At 38.5% G+C, this 17,073-nt stretch overlaps 1 protein-coding gene across 2 annotated transcripts; it reads right to left on the reverse strand.

Annotated features, from left to right (window-relative positions):
* Positions 1–245: 245 nt before the first annotated feature.
* On the reverse strand, positions 246–12,798 carry Gnrhr (gonadotropin releasing hormone receptor). Of its 2 annotated transcripts, none has more exons than XM_050149835.1 (3): positions 12,277–12,798; positions 2,280–2,496; positions 246–490 (listed from the first exon to the last, which is right to left on the reverse strand). In XM_050149835.1, the coding sequence occupies exons 1-3, from the start codon at positions 12,796–12,798 to the stop codon at positions 246–248; spliced, it is 984 nt and encodes a 327-aa protein (XP_050005792.1). The 2 variants fall into 2 exon arrangements, with proteins under 2 accessions (XP_050005792.1, XP_050005793.1); XM_050149836.1 differs by having other exon boundaries at positions 463–490; positions 2,280–2,372; positions 12,278–12,798.
* Between the last annotated feature and the right edge of the window lie 4,275 nt (positions 12,799–17,073).

The following is a 17,073-nucleotide window of genomic DNA, read 5'->3' on the forward strand; positions in this document are numbered from 1 at the left end:
TATGCAATAAAACATCAGTCAAGGCAGAGGTTAGTTTAGAAGCCCACAATTAAGGACAAATTTCAGTATTTTTGAGGATCTTTTTCTTTCATCTGAGGCTCTGATGAAACTGTCTACAAGGTTGTTGACAACCTAAGCTTAACCCAGCTTTGCTTGTATATAGGTGTGTTGCAAAATTTGAGCTTATTCTCAACTGGTGAAATTAATTACCTTGCTTCAATAGTCATTCTTGTGTAGTCGACCAATTACAAAGAGAAATATCCATATATAAGTGGGTCAAAGCATGGGTTTAGAAAAGCAAAGAGAAAGAAGAAGTGATTAACAGGATCCGACACCCTGTTTAACATTTCAGGATCAAACCAGTACCAAATTCCTAGGACATAATAGGGAGTCCAGCAGACAATGAAGGAGGTGGCAAACGCGACCGTCATCTTTAGCGTTCTCAGCCGTGCTCTTGGGATGTTATTCTTGGATTGATTCAGCTGCAGTTCTGGTAGATAAAGAGAAAGAGTGTTTACAGTCAGCTTCCTCACAAAACCAAAATAATAAAAATGAAAGAAAGATTCATTCATTCTACAACTCCGATAATGATAACTTACTTAAAAAGCTTCCTATACTACCCCAACCAGGTGTGGAAGTGCTCATTTGTAATACTCCTACCAAGGGAGCAAAGGCAGAAGCTAGCCTGGGCTAAGTAAAGAAACTGTCTCAGCAGAGCAACAAATAGGCTTTTAGACCAGGGTTTCTTTTAGGAAAGAATGGAGAGTAGAGTTCCCTTAAAATTAAACCAAGAAGGATTTGAAAAATGGTGGTATTCACACAACTAAATAAAAAATTGGTTGTTTGCTGTATTCTATATAGTAGATATTTGGTGTATTAGCCCAGAAGGAGCACATTTTCAGTGCTTATCCTGAGTTTTAATGGCATAATTATCCTTTCTTCCTTTAAAAATTTTTTATTTGTATTTGTTAACTACAAATTTACAAGTTATTGTGTGTTGACAGAACAATAACTTATTCATTTAATACATATACATAGCTATATCCAAATACCATGTATGTATGTATGTATGTATGTATGTATGTATGTATGTATCTATCTATCTATCTATCTATCTATCTATCTATCTATCTATCTATCTGCTATTTGGATCACACCCTCCTCCGTAGCTCCCTTGTCTCCTTCTTATTTCTACTTTCATACCTCCCTCCTTTTTGAATGACCTAATGAATTTCATTAAGTTTGCTTATAGGAATAATAGCATCTTAAGAAGTGGACCACTGAAGAAAGTGTCTCTCCCATTCCCGACCAATTATTAGCTGTGCATAAGTCTTTAAGAAGGTGTGGAGACTTTTGAGTCCCTCCCCTCTACCCTTGCTTGTTTCATTCTGTGGTGGAAAATGGGAACCTGAGATGTCATTAGTAGATCTCACTATAAGTTGAATATATTATAAAAATATCATTCCAAGGGGTGCTTGTGAATTATTAAATGACCTAAAATTTATTAACTCCTTGACACAGTATCTAATACACTACCACTCTGCCTAAGTTTTGCTATTTAAATATTGTTTGTTAGTAGAGCTGGTTCTAGTGGTGTGAGTATTAGTAGGGTGGATTTGGTGACCCGAGAGCAGGTAAGTAGGCTGGATCTGGCGACCCGAGAGCAGGTAAGTAGGCTAAACCTGGTGACCTCAGAGCAGGAGAGCTGGCTCTGCTCCTTGCTGTAGGCTGCATTGGATGAGCTAGCCTATGCTGTGATGAAAAAGCTTGCCTGTGTAGGGATGGGGGAAAGGTTGTGGGCCGACCAACCTAGCTACCACTCAGTCCCAAAACGGGGCTTGAGTTGGCCCACCCAAATATCCACCTCATTTATGAACTGTTGGAGCATGGGTGGGGATGAACCTACAGATGCAAAATAACAGGATCTCCAGGACACAGGACAATAACAGGATACCCAAAGAGGAGCCCCAGTGAGAGCCCATTGTCAGTGGTGTAGAAGCCAGAGGCCTCCAGCCAGACCAAAGACTCTTGGCAATGAACACTTGCGAGTAAAGATGAATGAACTAAAGGGTAAACTGTGGGACTCAATGGGACACTATTTAATTTTCTTTCAAAATTTTGGTTTTGCTTTGGGGGAAGTTGCAAGGGCAGGGGGTGGATGTGATGGGATAGGGAAATAAGTGGGATAGGAATGGATGATGGGAAATCCACAAATTCTCAATAAAAGCTAAGAAATATTGTATGCCTACAGTTATTATTCAAATCTAAGGACTACATACTGCGTGGGCTCTGTTGAAGGACCCGTGAGAGGGTGAAGATGATTTTGGCATTGCACACGAGCATGATGAGAAGAGGGAAAATGAAGAGGCAGCCGAAAGTGAAAAAGTTGTAAAAGGCTTGGTGCCACCATCGTGGAAAACTGCAGTGTGTCACACACTGAGAAAAAACCGCATGCCCAGAGCCATCTTCAAGGTAGATCATCCCGAAAATATATAACTGTGGAAAAAACAAGAAAAAGTTTATGTGTCGTTTCCCCAAGGCATCCTTCTCTTGCGCCGCTTGTCTCCGACCTAAAACAATTTCTAAGTTCCTTGACATTTTGACCATTATACTAAAACGTGTGAATGAGGTTTGCTTGAAGTATGTTTGTGTTAGTTTGGATGACCTGTAGGGCTCTGTAATTGGTGGAACTATTTCGGCCTTGAAAAACAGCGAACACTTAAAGACTTAAGCCTCACTTGCACTTCCAGTTCCCCAATAGCTATGCCGAGCAGCCTTGTTGAAAGTGGTTTTGTTCGTTTTATATCCACTGTGTTTAAAACTGTACCTTTTAGACTGCATTCGTAAACATATGTATTAAATTTGTTTTAAACATTGAAAGGTCTAATAATATGCTATGTCTTTTTTAAGTGGTCAAAATGTGTGAATGGTTTTAGAGGCTTCTACCCTGATAATATTGAGTGTGGGATAGACATGAGCAGTGGCATTGGAAGAAGGGTTGAGAAAAATATAAGCCCCAATCATGTTTCTCATATCCTGAAGAGTTAATATAGAACCTAGTACCATCTTTCCGTACAACACCTGGGTTATAACTGGGTGATAGCCGTGAGTTCAGTCATGAATGTCACCCTGAGCAGTCTCAGGAAGAAGTCAGCACCGAGGCAAGCAAGACAACTACCATTGTATCTCGGTGGCTGTACCTCCTGGGACAAAAAAGCCCCTTTGGGTTTAAACACTCTGAACTAAGGCTCTTGGGAAGCTTCCCACATGTGTCCGCTAAAGATGTGCTTCCATCTTCAAAACACCTCGGCTTCATCAAGCTCTTTGACTTTGTCCTTTGGTCACCCGTATGCCCTGTATGTGTCTGTGTATTTGCTTGTCTATATTTATTTTCAGCCCTGCCCTTGAGGAGAGCCTAGAAATGATGATTCTTGGCTTCTAAATTCCTTTCTTTACCGAAAGGATCCAGCACTCATTGAGTATTATCCCAATAGACAAAGTACAGTATGCTCTTCAGTTGACTGCCAGAGTCTAGAGCTGTTCAGAGAAGACCTGAATGTAAAGGAGAGACTAATTAGTTGACCGATTAGTTGGATAAGTCTGAGGAAGTTTAATTATCAAAATACAAGAAGGAAACTAATGAAAAGTAATGATAAAAGCAGAATGTGGTGGCACACTCCTTTTATCCCAGCGTTGAGGAGCCAGAGGCAGGCAGATGTCTATGAGTTCCAGGCCAGCCAAAGCTATACAGCAAAACCCTGTTTTAAAACAAACAAAGACAGTGATAAACTATCAAATAAAGCAAGTATTCATGAATCCTTGTGGATATAAATTACACAACCACAAAATGAGCATAATTAAGAGCATTTCCTTAATATAGAATGTTAACTAATAAAGTAAAGGAGGAAAAGTGAGTTTTTTTTTTTTTGCTAATCACTGTAATGTTATTAACTGACTTCAGCAAAATTCACCAATAGGTGGTAAAAATAATCAGTGAAAGCTTGAGAATAGGACAGTGAAAAGCATCAAAGTATCTACCCGCTAGACATTTACTCATCATAAGGAGTAGAATAACTTTATAAGTGAAGAGATATCCATGCAATTAACATTATAGATAATGGGACCCGTTGACATCATTTGCTTTCTTAGACAGTGCATTGAGATGGACCAGCATTACATCATTAGTATGTTTAATTAAAGTACAGCTCCGAGAAAGCTAAGATAAACCTAAGTTGAGGAGTAATTCACAAATTTCTGATACACTTCAAAAATGTCAATCTTATGAGACACGGAGGAAGACAAGAATGGTTCCAGCAAAGGAGACCTAGGGGACAGCAGTGTAACCACTATATAACTTTGGGTTTGCTTTTGTTAAAAGGGCAGAAGTTGGGGAAGGTCTAGGAGGAATTGGAGAAGGAAAACACATGATCAAAATATATTGTATAACTTTTTTACTTATTTTTTTAAAGGCAGAAAATTAGACAACAAATGCAATTTCAATAGGTACGTGGATTAAGTGATAGCATCCTATTAATACTAATTTCCTGATTTTGATGTGCCTAATGTTGGGTGTATGAGATCTCTCAAACAAGTTCAGACTGGTAAAGAAATGCCTTATCTCCAACTTTAAAAAAAAAAAAAAGATTTATTTATTTATACAGTATCCTGCCTGTAGGCCAGAAGAGGGCACCAGATCTCATTATAGGTGGTTGTGAGCCACCATGTGACTGCTGGGAATTGAACTCAGGACCTCTGGAAGAGCAGTCAGTGCTCTAAACCACTGAGCCATCTCCCCAGCCCTTATCTCCAACTTTTAAAGAACTCAAAAAACATTTAGAAAAGCCTGGGCAGTCGTGGTGCTCACCTTTAATCTGCCTCAGGAGGCAGAGGCAGGTAGATCTCTGTGAGTTCAAGGCCAGCCTGGTCTACAAGAGCTAGTTCCAGGACATCTAGGGCTGTTACACAGTGAAACCGTGTCTCAAAAAACCCCAACATAAGTAAATAAATAAATAAAAACTCAAAACCAAAAACCATTAAAAAGTGAAGACAACCCTTGTAGTTTGAGAGTGCCCCTCATAGGCTCATGTATTTGAATGTTTCCTCCTCAGTTGAACTGCTTGGAAGGACTAGCAGGTGTGTTCACATTGGAGGATGTGTTCTTCTCTCTCTCCTCTCTCTCTCTCTCTCTCTCTCTCTCTCTCTCTCTCTCTCTCTCTCTCTCTCTCGTACGCAGCTACTGCTCCAATACTGTGCTCCAATACTGAGCTACTGCTCCAATGCTTCCTGCCACAATGATCATGGATGAACCTCTAAAACTATACGCAAGACCCCCACATCAGTGCTTTCTTTTATCAGAGTTGCCTTGGTCATAGTGTCTCTTTACAGCAATGGAATAGTAATTAAAACAACAGCAAACAAGAAAATGCTAATATTTGGTGATGGATGGGTTAACGGTATCTAAGAAAACTTTGTATAGTTCTAACAACTTTGAACTGAGTGCAAAATCTTTTAAAATGTTATCTTTATTTAAAACTTTAGGAACCACAACTACAACCTATCAATGAAAATATTGTAAGTCATTTTCAAGAATAAATCCAGGGCTGGCGTGTTGGCTCAACCCTTACAAGTGCTTGCTGTTCCTCCAGAATGCCTGAGTTTGGTTTCCAGCACCCAAGTATGGTGGCTCACAGCTGCCTGTAGTTTTAGCTTCAGGAATCTAGTGCCCTCTTGTGGCCTCAATGAGCATTACCACACACAAATAAGAGTCTTGAAAAACAAATAAACCAGTAATTGTAGTGACCTCTCATCCTTTTTCTCTGACTCATGAAACATATTTCTTATCTTGTTATTTCCTGTTGTGTTCTGGAGAAACGTCACTTTACTTTTTTTTTTCCTCATTGAACAAGATATTTTAGTTTACAGAACAGTTGGTCCTGCATTTCTCTACTTTGGGGTAGGATATGGAATAGGAGTGGAGTGCGGTTATTTAAAAAAAAATTCTGAAATACTTTCTTGGTAGAGAAAGAAACTTGTATCTTATATTTGCAATTACATTATTGATCTCAAATTGAGATCTTTTATCAAGTAGGAAAAAAAAATAAAGTTTAAATTAATCCACTAGGGGGCGACAAAGGATCATCATCCCATCGGTCTCAAAACCAAGAAACCCTAACAAGTTAGCTAACTTTAGTCTAATATCCCGGTCAACTTTTCCCTGTCCCATACTTTCCAGCTTGACTTTATTTAAACTGTAGTTTTAAAGTAGATCAGCGCGCGCGCGCACACACACACACAGACACACACACACACTTGTTTTGTTCTTATCAGAGTTTATCTTGCCTTAACCAAGAACGTTGTTTCCCTTCTTTACAAACCATTGATGATACTTCGTCCTTCTTAGAATATGATATTTCGTCCATATCTGGGAATTTGGTAAATACTGCGGCGTTAATGTTACAATCTTAATCCATGCTTGACTGATTAATTTGAATAAAACCAGAAGTTCAGGAAAGCACACAAGGATTCAGAATCTTACCCATAAATTAATTTGCTTTAGCTTGGGCTCAGTTTATTTTGTTTTCTGCACTGTGTTCTTCTGAGTGGGTAATATGAGGATCCACTTTGCTTTTAGTGGTTCCTTTGCCCTTGGATTCTTTCTTCAATTTCTGTTTACCTTTTCCTCCTTTATCCGTGACTCTTGCTCTTATCAGTATTTGTTTCATTTTTCCCATAATCAAGAACATTCTGTTTACTGTCTTTGGAAGCAATTGAAGATGCTTACTTATTAGCTTATGATCTTCTAGCCATACTTTACCAAACCAACTATTGCACAGACTAAATTTTCTTAAATGTAATCAGCTATAAAGTACAGATCATAACAGAATCTTCTTTTCATTGATGTTATGACAACGGAGTTGTTTTATGCAAAACCCCTGGAATAGTGTCCACAAAGCTAACACTGGATACATTTCAATCATCATTATTATAAAAAGTGAGGCACACAAATTTTCTTTGTATCCATATATATTTAGTCATACATTGATAAGCACATACTATATTACCCCCATATGTAAATTTGCTACTTTAAACTTTTCTTTCCTATGGGATAGAACTGCCCGTTGTAGTAGAGTTTAGTAGTTAAAACCTCTGGGTATAAGTGGTTTTATATCAACTACTGTGTTAGTCCTGTGTGCTCACTGTCCATGCACTGGACATTAATTGCAGGAACAACCAATGCAAAGCCCTGAGCCACAAAGGGAACTTCAGGTCTCTAGTGTTTGGGTTGGTTTTAGATAGTCTGTAAGGCCTAGAATATCCAGTATTGGCAAGAGTGACCTTTGGCATCTCATCTTTGTCTCCATCTCCCAGATGTCGAGATTACGGGTATCCCACATATACCGGTTGGGTTTTGGTAAGCAGAGAAACTGGAATCCAGGACAAAGCTCAGGCCAAAATTCAGGTTTGTCTACTCACAAAGAGGACTGTGGACATATGCAGAGGCCTCCGGAGGGTCTGCACAGCTAGACTTGACTCCCGAGAACTCTGCTTCTGCGTGCTAAATCTCAACCAGAGTGTCACAGACTGTTCTAATCCTGATTCTTAGTTTTGATATTCTCTTAGGAAAAATGAAGGGCCAGGCAGTCTGTTGTGAGAGTTTGTCTTCTAGAAATGATAGGGCCACTGCTTCATGACATCTCAGCAACAGAGCTGCATTAAAAACACCTGGAAAATGGTATCAGTAGACGCACAAAATGGAAGGGAAAAACTCACAGGTCTCACTCCTAGACAAGGAACTACAGGCAATTAACAACCGAGAGAGGGAGCACTCGTCTTTACAAGGGATGAGCCCTCTAAGTGGTATCCAATACCAAGAAAGTGCTCATCCTTAAAATCATGTATATCTCTCTGTCTGTCTGCCCCCCCTCTCTCCATATATCACCATATGTACTAAGCAAGTTGTATGAGCAAAGATCTTCATGCATATGCAATGTAATATAATTTTTATGCCTAGCTCTTAACTATGTCTAATATTAATTAGATTCTTAGATATAGATGGGTAAATAGCTCTATAAATGGAACAGAGTTGTGTGATTTAAACCTTGTCTATAGAATTAACTGTTTTATATTGACATTTCCACTCAGAAGACATACCCTAGGCATCTCATATAATATTCATTGGCTCATTTTCTTCTTATAAAAATAAGAATAATATACATAATTTATAGTGTTGTAGGGAACATTCTTGTAATATTGCATACAGAGACATTTTGCACAATTCTGACACATATTTTTATCTTCAACTATTATTTAGCATATTTATTTTTGCTATTACTGAGTCTAGCACACTACTACTGTGCTTTAAACAATGTTTAGAATATTGCTCATGGGAGTTTAAGTATTTATTGAATTTAAACTTTTTGTCAAGTTCAGAAGTGCATTTTACTCAGTGAATTAGCTCATGTGTCAAGGCGAGTCTCCACATGCTTCAAGCCATGCTTCCTTACTCCAAAAGCTAAGGAGTGTCCCGTGTTTCTTGCCTACAGCCTTGTGTGAACTATAGAATTTAGAAGTTGTTTTGTTACTACTCCACATGAACCAGATAAGCCAGGAACATCAACTCTTCCTGTGACTCTGCACTCTGTGGTCTTAGATGACTCTCTTTAAGGAATGTGTTTTTAATTAAGTTCAGCCACACCTAAATTAGAAAATGTTTGGTCATAAATCTGAGCTCCTCCCGAGACTTGCTTGCTGGAATATCTTCTTCCCTGTCTCCCTTTTCTTTTTTTTTTTCCTCTTCAAACTTACTTTTAAGAACGGCCATTTTAAGACCTCTGTTACCATGTTCTTGCACAAGTAGTGTTCAGTGAGTAGTGTCGCTTTGTATGTCTTAAGAAAGTGTACATAACTTTATTATGAAGAGAAGAAAAACAGGTAGACAGACATAAATAATAACCTAATCTTTAAAATAAAAAACATGATAGTGGGTAGTTTTATATATAATATTACCTATTCTTAACATGCCTTATGAATTTATATATTTTTTGTTTTGGGCCATCTAGCCACGGTAGCCCTGAATTTTTTTTTATCCTACCACCTTGCCTCCTAGGTGTTGGTATTAAAAGAATACACTACCACACCAGGCTTTTAATTACCCTTTTAAAATTAGTTAAGTGACATTCTCAAAGTCACATAGCGGAAAGGGGATGGCTAGCAGGCACAAAGCTTTGAGTTTGATCTCCATCATTATGTGAGCTGCACGTGCTATTACAGACCTATAATCCCGACACACAGAAAATAGAGGCAGGAGGATCGGAAGTTCAAGGTCATCTTTTGCTACATAACTAATCTGAGGTCATCCTGGGATACATAAAATCTTCTGTCGAACAAACGAAAAGATAAAGCCCATGGAGCGTTTCAGGGCACATCAGCAGAGTGTTTGATTTCCCTGTTATCACCCACACCTCAGTTTCATCACATTGTTGCTAAATGATTCAAAATTATTCTTTGTCTTGTTCTACTCTATTTGAACCTGCATATATTTTGTTAAAATATTTTTGTTTTAAAAAGTCACCTCAGGCCGGGTGGTGGTGGTGCACACCTTTAATCCCAGCACTCGGGATGCAGAGGTAGGCAGGTTTCTGTAAGTTCGAGGCCAGCCTGGTCTATAAGAGCTAGTTCCGGCACAGGCACCAAAGCTACAGAGAAACCCTGTCTTGAAAAACCCCCCAAAAGTTACTTTAGATTGAAATTATAATTATTCTATTTCCCCCATGTAATTTTTACAAAACGTGATGTATCAAAATGTTACCTTATGTCATATGGATAGGCACAATTATTATTTGACAATTAAGTTTTAAATGCTATAGTTTTTTTCATTACATAGAACCTATAAAGACTATGTGCCTTTCACACAAATTTAAGGCTTTTTGAGTATATCAAAGCCTTCTATAATTAAAGGTATTTTTCTCTTTAGCTTATAGATCAAGTATTTTATTGTTATGTCTTTAAAAATTAATTAATTATATTTCATTCATCGGTGCTTGGGACTGGACTGAAGGTTTTCAGGCAAGGGTTATTGATGTGGGAGTCCCCTCTGTGTGCTGTGATTACCATTAGTGAATAAAGAAACTGCTTTGGACCTATAGTAAGGCAGAATTTAGGTAGGCAGGGAAAGCTAGGCTGAATGCTGGAAAAAAGAAGGGCAGAGTCAGAGAGAAGCCATGGATCTGCCACCTGAGACAATTGCTGGGAACTTGAGTTGGTAAGCCACTGCCATGTGATGAGACACAGAATAATAGAGATGGGTTAATTTAGGATATGAGTTTAGCCAGAAATAAGCGTAAGCTTTGGCTATTGGCCAAAGAGTATTGCAAATACTATGGTTTTCTGAGTGGTTATTTCGTGGCTGGGTGGCAGGGAAGAACAAGCAACCCTTCCCACTACAGGTTATACCACTGAGCTGCATCCCAGTATTTTTCTGAGTTTGACTTTCCATATAACCTCGGCTGGCCTTGAACTTGTAGCCCCCTGTCTCTGCATACTAAAGATGGAGTGAAAAGTATGTACCCCAATGCCTAGCATTGTTTTTAAGTTGAGCATAAATAAATAAAATTATACAAACTAATAATTTTAAATTTTGTATTCTGCTAAGTATCTATCTGATTAGTTTATAAATATTAACTTAATTTAGTACAACAATCATACATTTCTACATGACAAACACAGTACCACATCGTATACTCTCAGCTCACAGAAAGAGGGGGACTACCAATCCAGTTCCTCACTGTTCAGAGCTTTCAACCTTTCACTTCAACCAAACAATTTTCTCACAAAAAGTATTTGTACCCTTTAGTCATCACTGAAAAATACGTATGACCAGTCGCTAGGTTTTCATTCCCCTAAACCTCTTATGATCATTTTATATTCAACTTACTTCTTGGTTTCTTACACTTGTGTACTTTAAGTCTTTAATATCTACTTGTTTTACATACATTTTGTCTCCACAAAGAATCGCACTCCCCTCCACTGGCCCCTGGCTGTTTTATTGTTTTGTCAATACCCGGTTCTGTATTGACTTAACTTGTGTTTATCTTTGAGAAAACTAACCAATAAGCATTGCTCATACTTTAAAGAAGGAAAACAGAAAACACACGAACATAAACCTTAGCTAGTAACCTCATTTCCAGAGATGTGCCTGGGAAACCTCGTCTCGGTTTGCATTGCCCATGCAAGAGCAATTGGACTTTCTCCAGGTAAATAAAAGCCCTTCCATTTCCCCCTTTCTTCTGCCATTTGATACATACTAATTAAATACCCTTTCTTGCAATTCAGCGAAGAAATGTTTACTTGGTGCCTTGCAATGCTTAATGAATTCTGCACAGCTGTTTTGGTTTTCAGACACGTGGACAGTTTAGAATGTTTAGACAGATTCCTGGTTTTACAGGTATGCTTTTGCTGGATTTTAAGAACTCTTACTTCTTATGATGTTCTTATACCCTGGTTTACCATACAGAGCATTAGACAGCATAAAGTCAATTTATTCCTCTGTTAAGGATAGGCTCTTTATTATTTGCAAGAATTTTGTCGTGTTTTCCTTCAGTAATCTGTTTGAATAGTCAAATGACCAAGAGCAACATAACAACCAAGATAATTCTTTCTCAGCTGCAGTGACAGAATTCTTAGTTTGTATATAATATATCCCAAGTCAAAAAAGTTTAAATATTTTCCACCTTTGGAAGTTTCATAGCTCTTAAACGTTCTCTCAATTAACTATTGATCACGTTTCAACCAGAGCAAAAGGCAAGACAGAAATTGAGCACAAAGGGGACGCACCTGGAATCCCTGTGGCTTGGGAAGCTGAGGCAGGAGGATTTAAGTTTGAGAACAGCCTTGGCAACATATAGCAAGATACTTTTTCAAGTCTATAGAAGAGAGAGAAAGAATAGGAAAGAAAGAGGGATTGGCATGTATTCAGTTGAGAAGAGGTTTTACGGGGCATTAACTATGCAGTACAGATAATTCTAGATACTTTAATACATTATGTATCTAATTATCATGAAAACCTGTGGAGTAGGCAATTACCCCATTTTACGAATAAATCAACAGAACTTCAGAGAGGTTAAGAAGTTGGCCTGAGAAGACAAAGTGGTCAGGGTTAAAGTCTACTCTCTGATTTCCAGAGACTAGGTCTTACAGGCCACACAGCAGGTGCTTTCTTGACTCAAGGTTAGATACAAAAATAACCATATCCACCCAAGTTCAGGAGTAACCGTTTACCTGTGGTCCCGCAAAGACAATACTGAGAATCCAGGCTAGGCCAATCATGGACTGTTCAAGCTTGCTCTTGCTTTGTACAGCAAGGGGCCGAGTGATGGCCAGGGAGCGGTCCAGGCTAATCACTACCATCATGAAGGCTGGGGCATACATAGAGAAGAGCTTCAGATAGCTGAGCATTTTGCAGAGGAACTCCCCAGCATGCCACTGTACTGTAATATTCCACATGCCGTCCAGTGGCATGACAATCAGAGTCTCCAGCAGGTTGGCTAAGGTCAAATGCTTTAAAAGCACCTTCATTCTTGAGAGCTTTTTCCCCTTCTCCCTCTTCTGAGTCCACTTCTGCAGCTTCACCAAGAAAGACGCATTAAAGGCAGTAGAGAGGAGAAAAAGGAAGAAAGTCACTGTTACTCGGATCTTTCCAGATAAGGTTAGAGTGGGGAGTTTGCCCTGTATCAAAGGGATGCTGTTGTTGATGGCCGAGCAGGGATTTTGGTCCTGCTCAAGAGAGGCGTTGTTAGCCATATCCCTCAACGGCAGGCTTCAAGAGCAGAGTCTCTGTACCTCTGATGTTTTATCGTATCCGAACACAAAGCGCTGTTTTGTTTCTGCCTCCTTTAGACAGAAACGTCACAGGGTTACATTTATGTCAAATTGATTTTCCCTAAGATACTCCGGACTTAATGTGAAAGATCAAGGTGAACTTGTTTTGTGGGTTTGTAATCTAAAAGAGTGCTAACAGAAGAGGCCAAGCACACTCTGAAGGCCAAGTGTAATTGGACCACCTCAGCAGATGGCCTGTTTTTCGGAGTGTTTTATCGTAGGCGAAGAAGGACACTTGAAGTCTAATTTTGAAGTTGAAAGTGACTCATGTTATTTTTCAATTAACTTTAATGAATATATTTTCTAAAAACTTGTGAATCGATGGGTGCCACATGAAATACAGAAAATAATTTAAAATCCCTGATCCAATTAAAAAGTCTGTTGTTTGAAGACCACATTTCTCTAAATAATTGTTTTTCTTTTTTATTCTGTTTATTTATTTTATGACCTGACCATGTCCTCTCCTCCCTCCTCTCCTCTCGTTCCCTCCTCCTTTCTTCCCTCCACCTCCTGCCAATCTACCCCTCCACTGTATTGGCTCAGAAAGGGGCAGTCCTCCCCTGGGCATCAGAAAAACAATTGTTTTTCAGATAAACATTGTCGAGTAGTCACAAATGAGCATATATGTTAGCTTAAAACTATCTTACACAAGGCATGAAGCTAGTACTTCAACTGTCGCAAGCAATCTATTCTAATACAGATTAATTTAGATTCATTTATCAATCATTTAAATTATCAGAATATCCATGCTGAAATTATAGTAAATTTATTTTTTTGTTAATTGCCTTGATTTTATAATTCTGTAAACATTGTACTTGTTATGGTTGCACAAGATTGACAGGTAAATTAGATACTGGAGCAAAAGTAGAGACTTGCATAATTATTATAACTGAATTAATTATGTAATATGATAAGTTATAATCCTACATGTCATATAATCACTTCACATTGAGGCCCCTTAAAATCCTTCTGCGTGTTACTTGATGATAATAATTTGCCATAGAAATATCGGTATGACTTTTATTGGAATTTCATAAGTCATGGTTTGTTGTTATCAGATCACCAACTGGTCTGCTTCCATCACACCCAGAGCAGCGGCACTATTAGGACAAATGCAGCCGTTTTGGTTTAGGTGGTGCATTTTTTTATCGGTTTATTATTTTTTTTTTTAGCTTTTGCTGGTAATAAGGCAGTTTGTGAAGTTTTATACACACACATCATAAATCATGGTAAGTTTTAAATATGTGGGTGGGTACATCAGAGAGGCAGTTACAGCTAGGTGGGGGAAGCTTTCCAATAGGTCTAAGTTGCTATCTGATAACAGTGTTAGCTAAGTTATTAGCCATCAGAAGGCTTTGTGTATTGTTATAGGATGCGAGTTCTGCTAACGTACAAACAAGGACAAGGAATGGATGCTCCGGGGCTAAAGCTGGCTGAATGTAAGGTCATCAGTACCTAGACCTCAACCTTTCAACTTCTCCACATCACTGCGCTTTTAACCAGTCAGCCAGGCTCTGCAGATACAGCTTCTTTCCAGGAGTTTTTGTTCACGTGAGAAATAGGCTTTGTAGAAGACTGCAATTCATCTATCTTATTTGTTAAGCGCAAATGCCATGCAAACATGCGGTTGGCTCTCATGGTTTATCACAGTTATGTTCTATAAACTTCTGGAAATACTGAATTAGTGAACGTCAACTATTATTCCTAGTGAAACAGAGTGAGGTCTTATGAGCCAAGGCCACTTGCCAAAGCCCTAGAAAAGCAGCTGATCTCATCAGAACCACAACCTGCTCTTTCTCGTAATGCCTTCCATGTGTAACAATTAACAGGCAATTATTTATTTATTTATTTATTTATTTATTTATTTATTTTGTTTTATTTTATTTTTGCAGCTGTAGAGCTTGCCTCACCTGTACGCTTAACATTTTCCTACCTTTTGGAAATATGCAACCATGGATTTCTTGGGCTTTTAGCTTCATGTGAATGTTCTTCACTACATTAAAAGACTAGACAACACAAGCAAACACAAAACAGTCCTCACACAATGAATTAGTAATACAGTCACCTCCCCACAGCTTCACCACACAGAGCAAATCTCTCATACTTTTGGGGCAATCTGTCATGCACAGACGGAGGAGTTTTGTGAATGAGAATTCCTGGAAAGAACTGTGTTTGCACAGACTGATTGACTGATTAAAATTGCAGTAATGTGTAGAGGTTGTAATGAGGTTATTAGGAGGCTAATTTCCTGTCTTGAGCTACTTTGGTACCTCCCAACCCCATGACAACCATTCCTTATTCACCTCTCTGTTAGAACAAAAGTCATTTGACAAATAGATTTAAAAAAAAAAACTTTTGGAATTATTTAGCTTAGCTTCCACCAACCAAAAACGCTAAGAATGCCATCGAGGCCTATGGAAAAGTTTCTCCCATCTTGCTGTTGCCATCTCTCTGGTGTACCCACTGATGGATTTTAAACTTGCCTTGATTTATGAGTTACTCTGTTCTGTAAAGCTATAAAACTTCATAAAATTGCTTACCTGTTGGAACATGGAATTTGAGGTAACCTAAGCTGAGTTCTTTGGACATGGTCATTAAAATGGCTCCAGAATAAATTCTTATTTTCCTTTAAGGCGAGAACTGTGACAATTTTTTTCCTTTGTACTCTGTGAAGATTTGTCCCTGTGATTGGTTTAATAAAGAAGCAGATTGACCATTAGCTGAACAGGATAAGGTTAGATGAGGGAGCATAACTGAGAATGTTGGGAGGTTGAAGGGTGGAGTTTGGAGTCTCGAGAGCAGATGCAGGGAGAAGCAAGAAGGGCACAGGATGCAAACCAAAGGTGGCATGGCAGCCATCATGTGGCTCAGCTTTGCTGGATCTTTGTGCTATGCTGGACTTATGACTTTTGTCATTCCCATAGGATATGGCTCTGCCAAGAAGTGAGTATATATCATGTTTGTCTTTCTAGGTCTGATATTTTCTAGTTTCATCCATTTGCCTGAAAATTTCATGATGTCTTTGTTTTTAATGGGCAAGGGATACTTTGCGTAAAAGTACCACATTTTCTTTATCTATTTTTCAGTTGAGGGACATCTAGGTTATTTCCAGTTTCTGGCTATTGTGAATAAAGCCACTATGAACATATTTGAGCATATATCCTTGTGATAGGATGGAGGGTCTTTTGGGTGTATGCCTAAGAGTGGTATAGCCATATTGATTTTCATAGTACTGTATAAGTTTGCATTCTCACCAGCAGAGGAGGGTTGTTCGCCTTGCTCCACATCCTCTCCAGCATGAGCTGTTACTTGGTGTTTTTGTTTTTAGCCATTCTGATAAGTGTAAGATGGAATCTCAAAGTCATTTTGATTTGCATTTGCCCGATGACGAAGTATGTTAAACATTTCATTAAGTGTTTCTCAGGGATTTGAGATTCCTTTATTGAGAATTCTATGTTTAGATCTGTGCCACATTTTTAAATTGGATTATTTGGTTTGTTGATGTATAGTTTCTTGAGTTCTTTATATATTTGGGATACTAGCCCTCTATTGGATGTGGAGTTTGTAGATATATTTCCCCATTCTGTAGGCTGCCATTTGGTCCTATTGACAGTGTTCTTTGTCTTACAGATTTTTTTTCTGTTTTATGAGGTCCCACTTATTAATTGTAGATCTTACCTGATTTTTAATAAGGAAGCCAGAAATACACAATAGCAAAAAGAAAGCATCTTCAACAAATGGCTCTGGTCTAACTGGTTGTTTGCATATAGAAGAATGCATATAGGTCCATATTTATCACCTTATACAAAACTCAAGTGTTGTGGGATAATGCATTTGTACTCTGTAAAGATTTGTCACTTATATTGGCTTAATAAAACAATGATTGGCCAGGCAGGAAGTGAAGGCACGGTGACCGCATTAGGATAATTCTGGCTCAGTCTGCAGTTGCAACCCAGATGCAGACAAAACAAGATGAAAATGCTGCACTGAGAAAAGGTACCAAACCATGTGGCTAAACATAGGTAAGACTTATGGGTAAATTTAAGTTGTAAGAGCTAGTTAATAATAAGCCTGAGCTAGTAGGCCAAACAATTTATGATTAATATAAGCCTGTCTGTGTTTCTTTGGTATTGAATGGCTATAGGGCCAGGTGGTTCAGAAACTTCTGTCTACACTCAAGTCTACTTATGTCAAGGA

This window comes from Alexandromys fortis, unplaced genomic scaffold (assembly GCF_014885135.2).
Source record: "Alexandromys fortis isolate MF-2015 unplaced genomic scaffold, M_Fortis_MF-2015_v1.1 scaffold_0, whole genome shotgun sequence".
In the NCBI taxonomy this organism is placed as follows: Eukaryota; Metazoa; Chordata; class Mammalia; order Rodentia; family Cricetidae; genus Alexandromys; species Alexandromys fortis.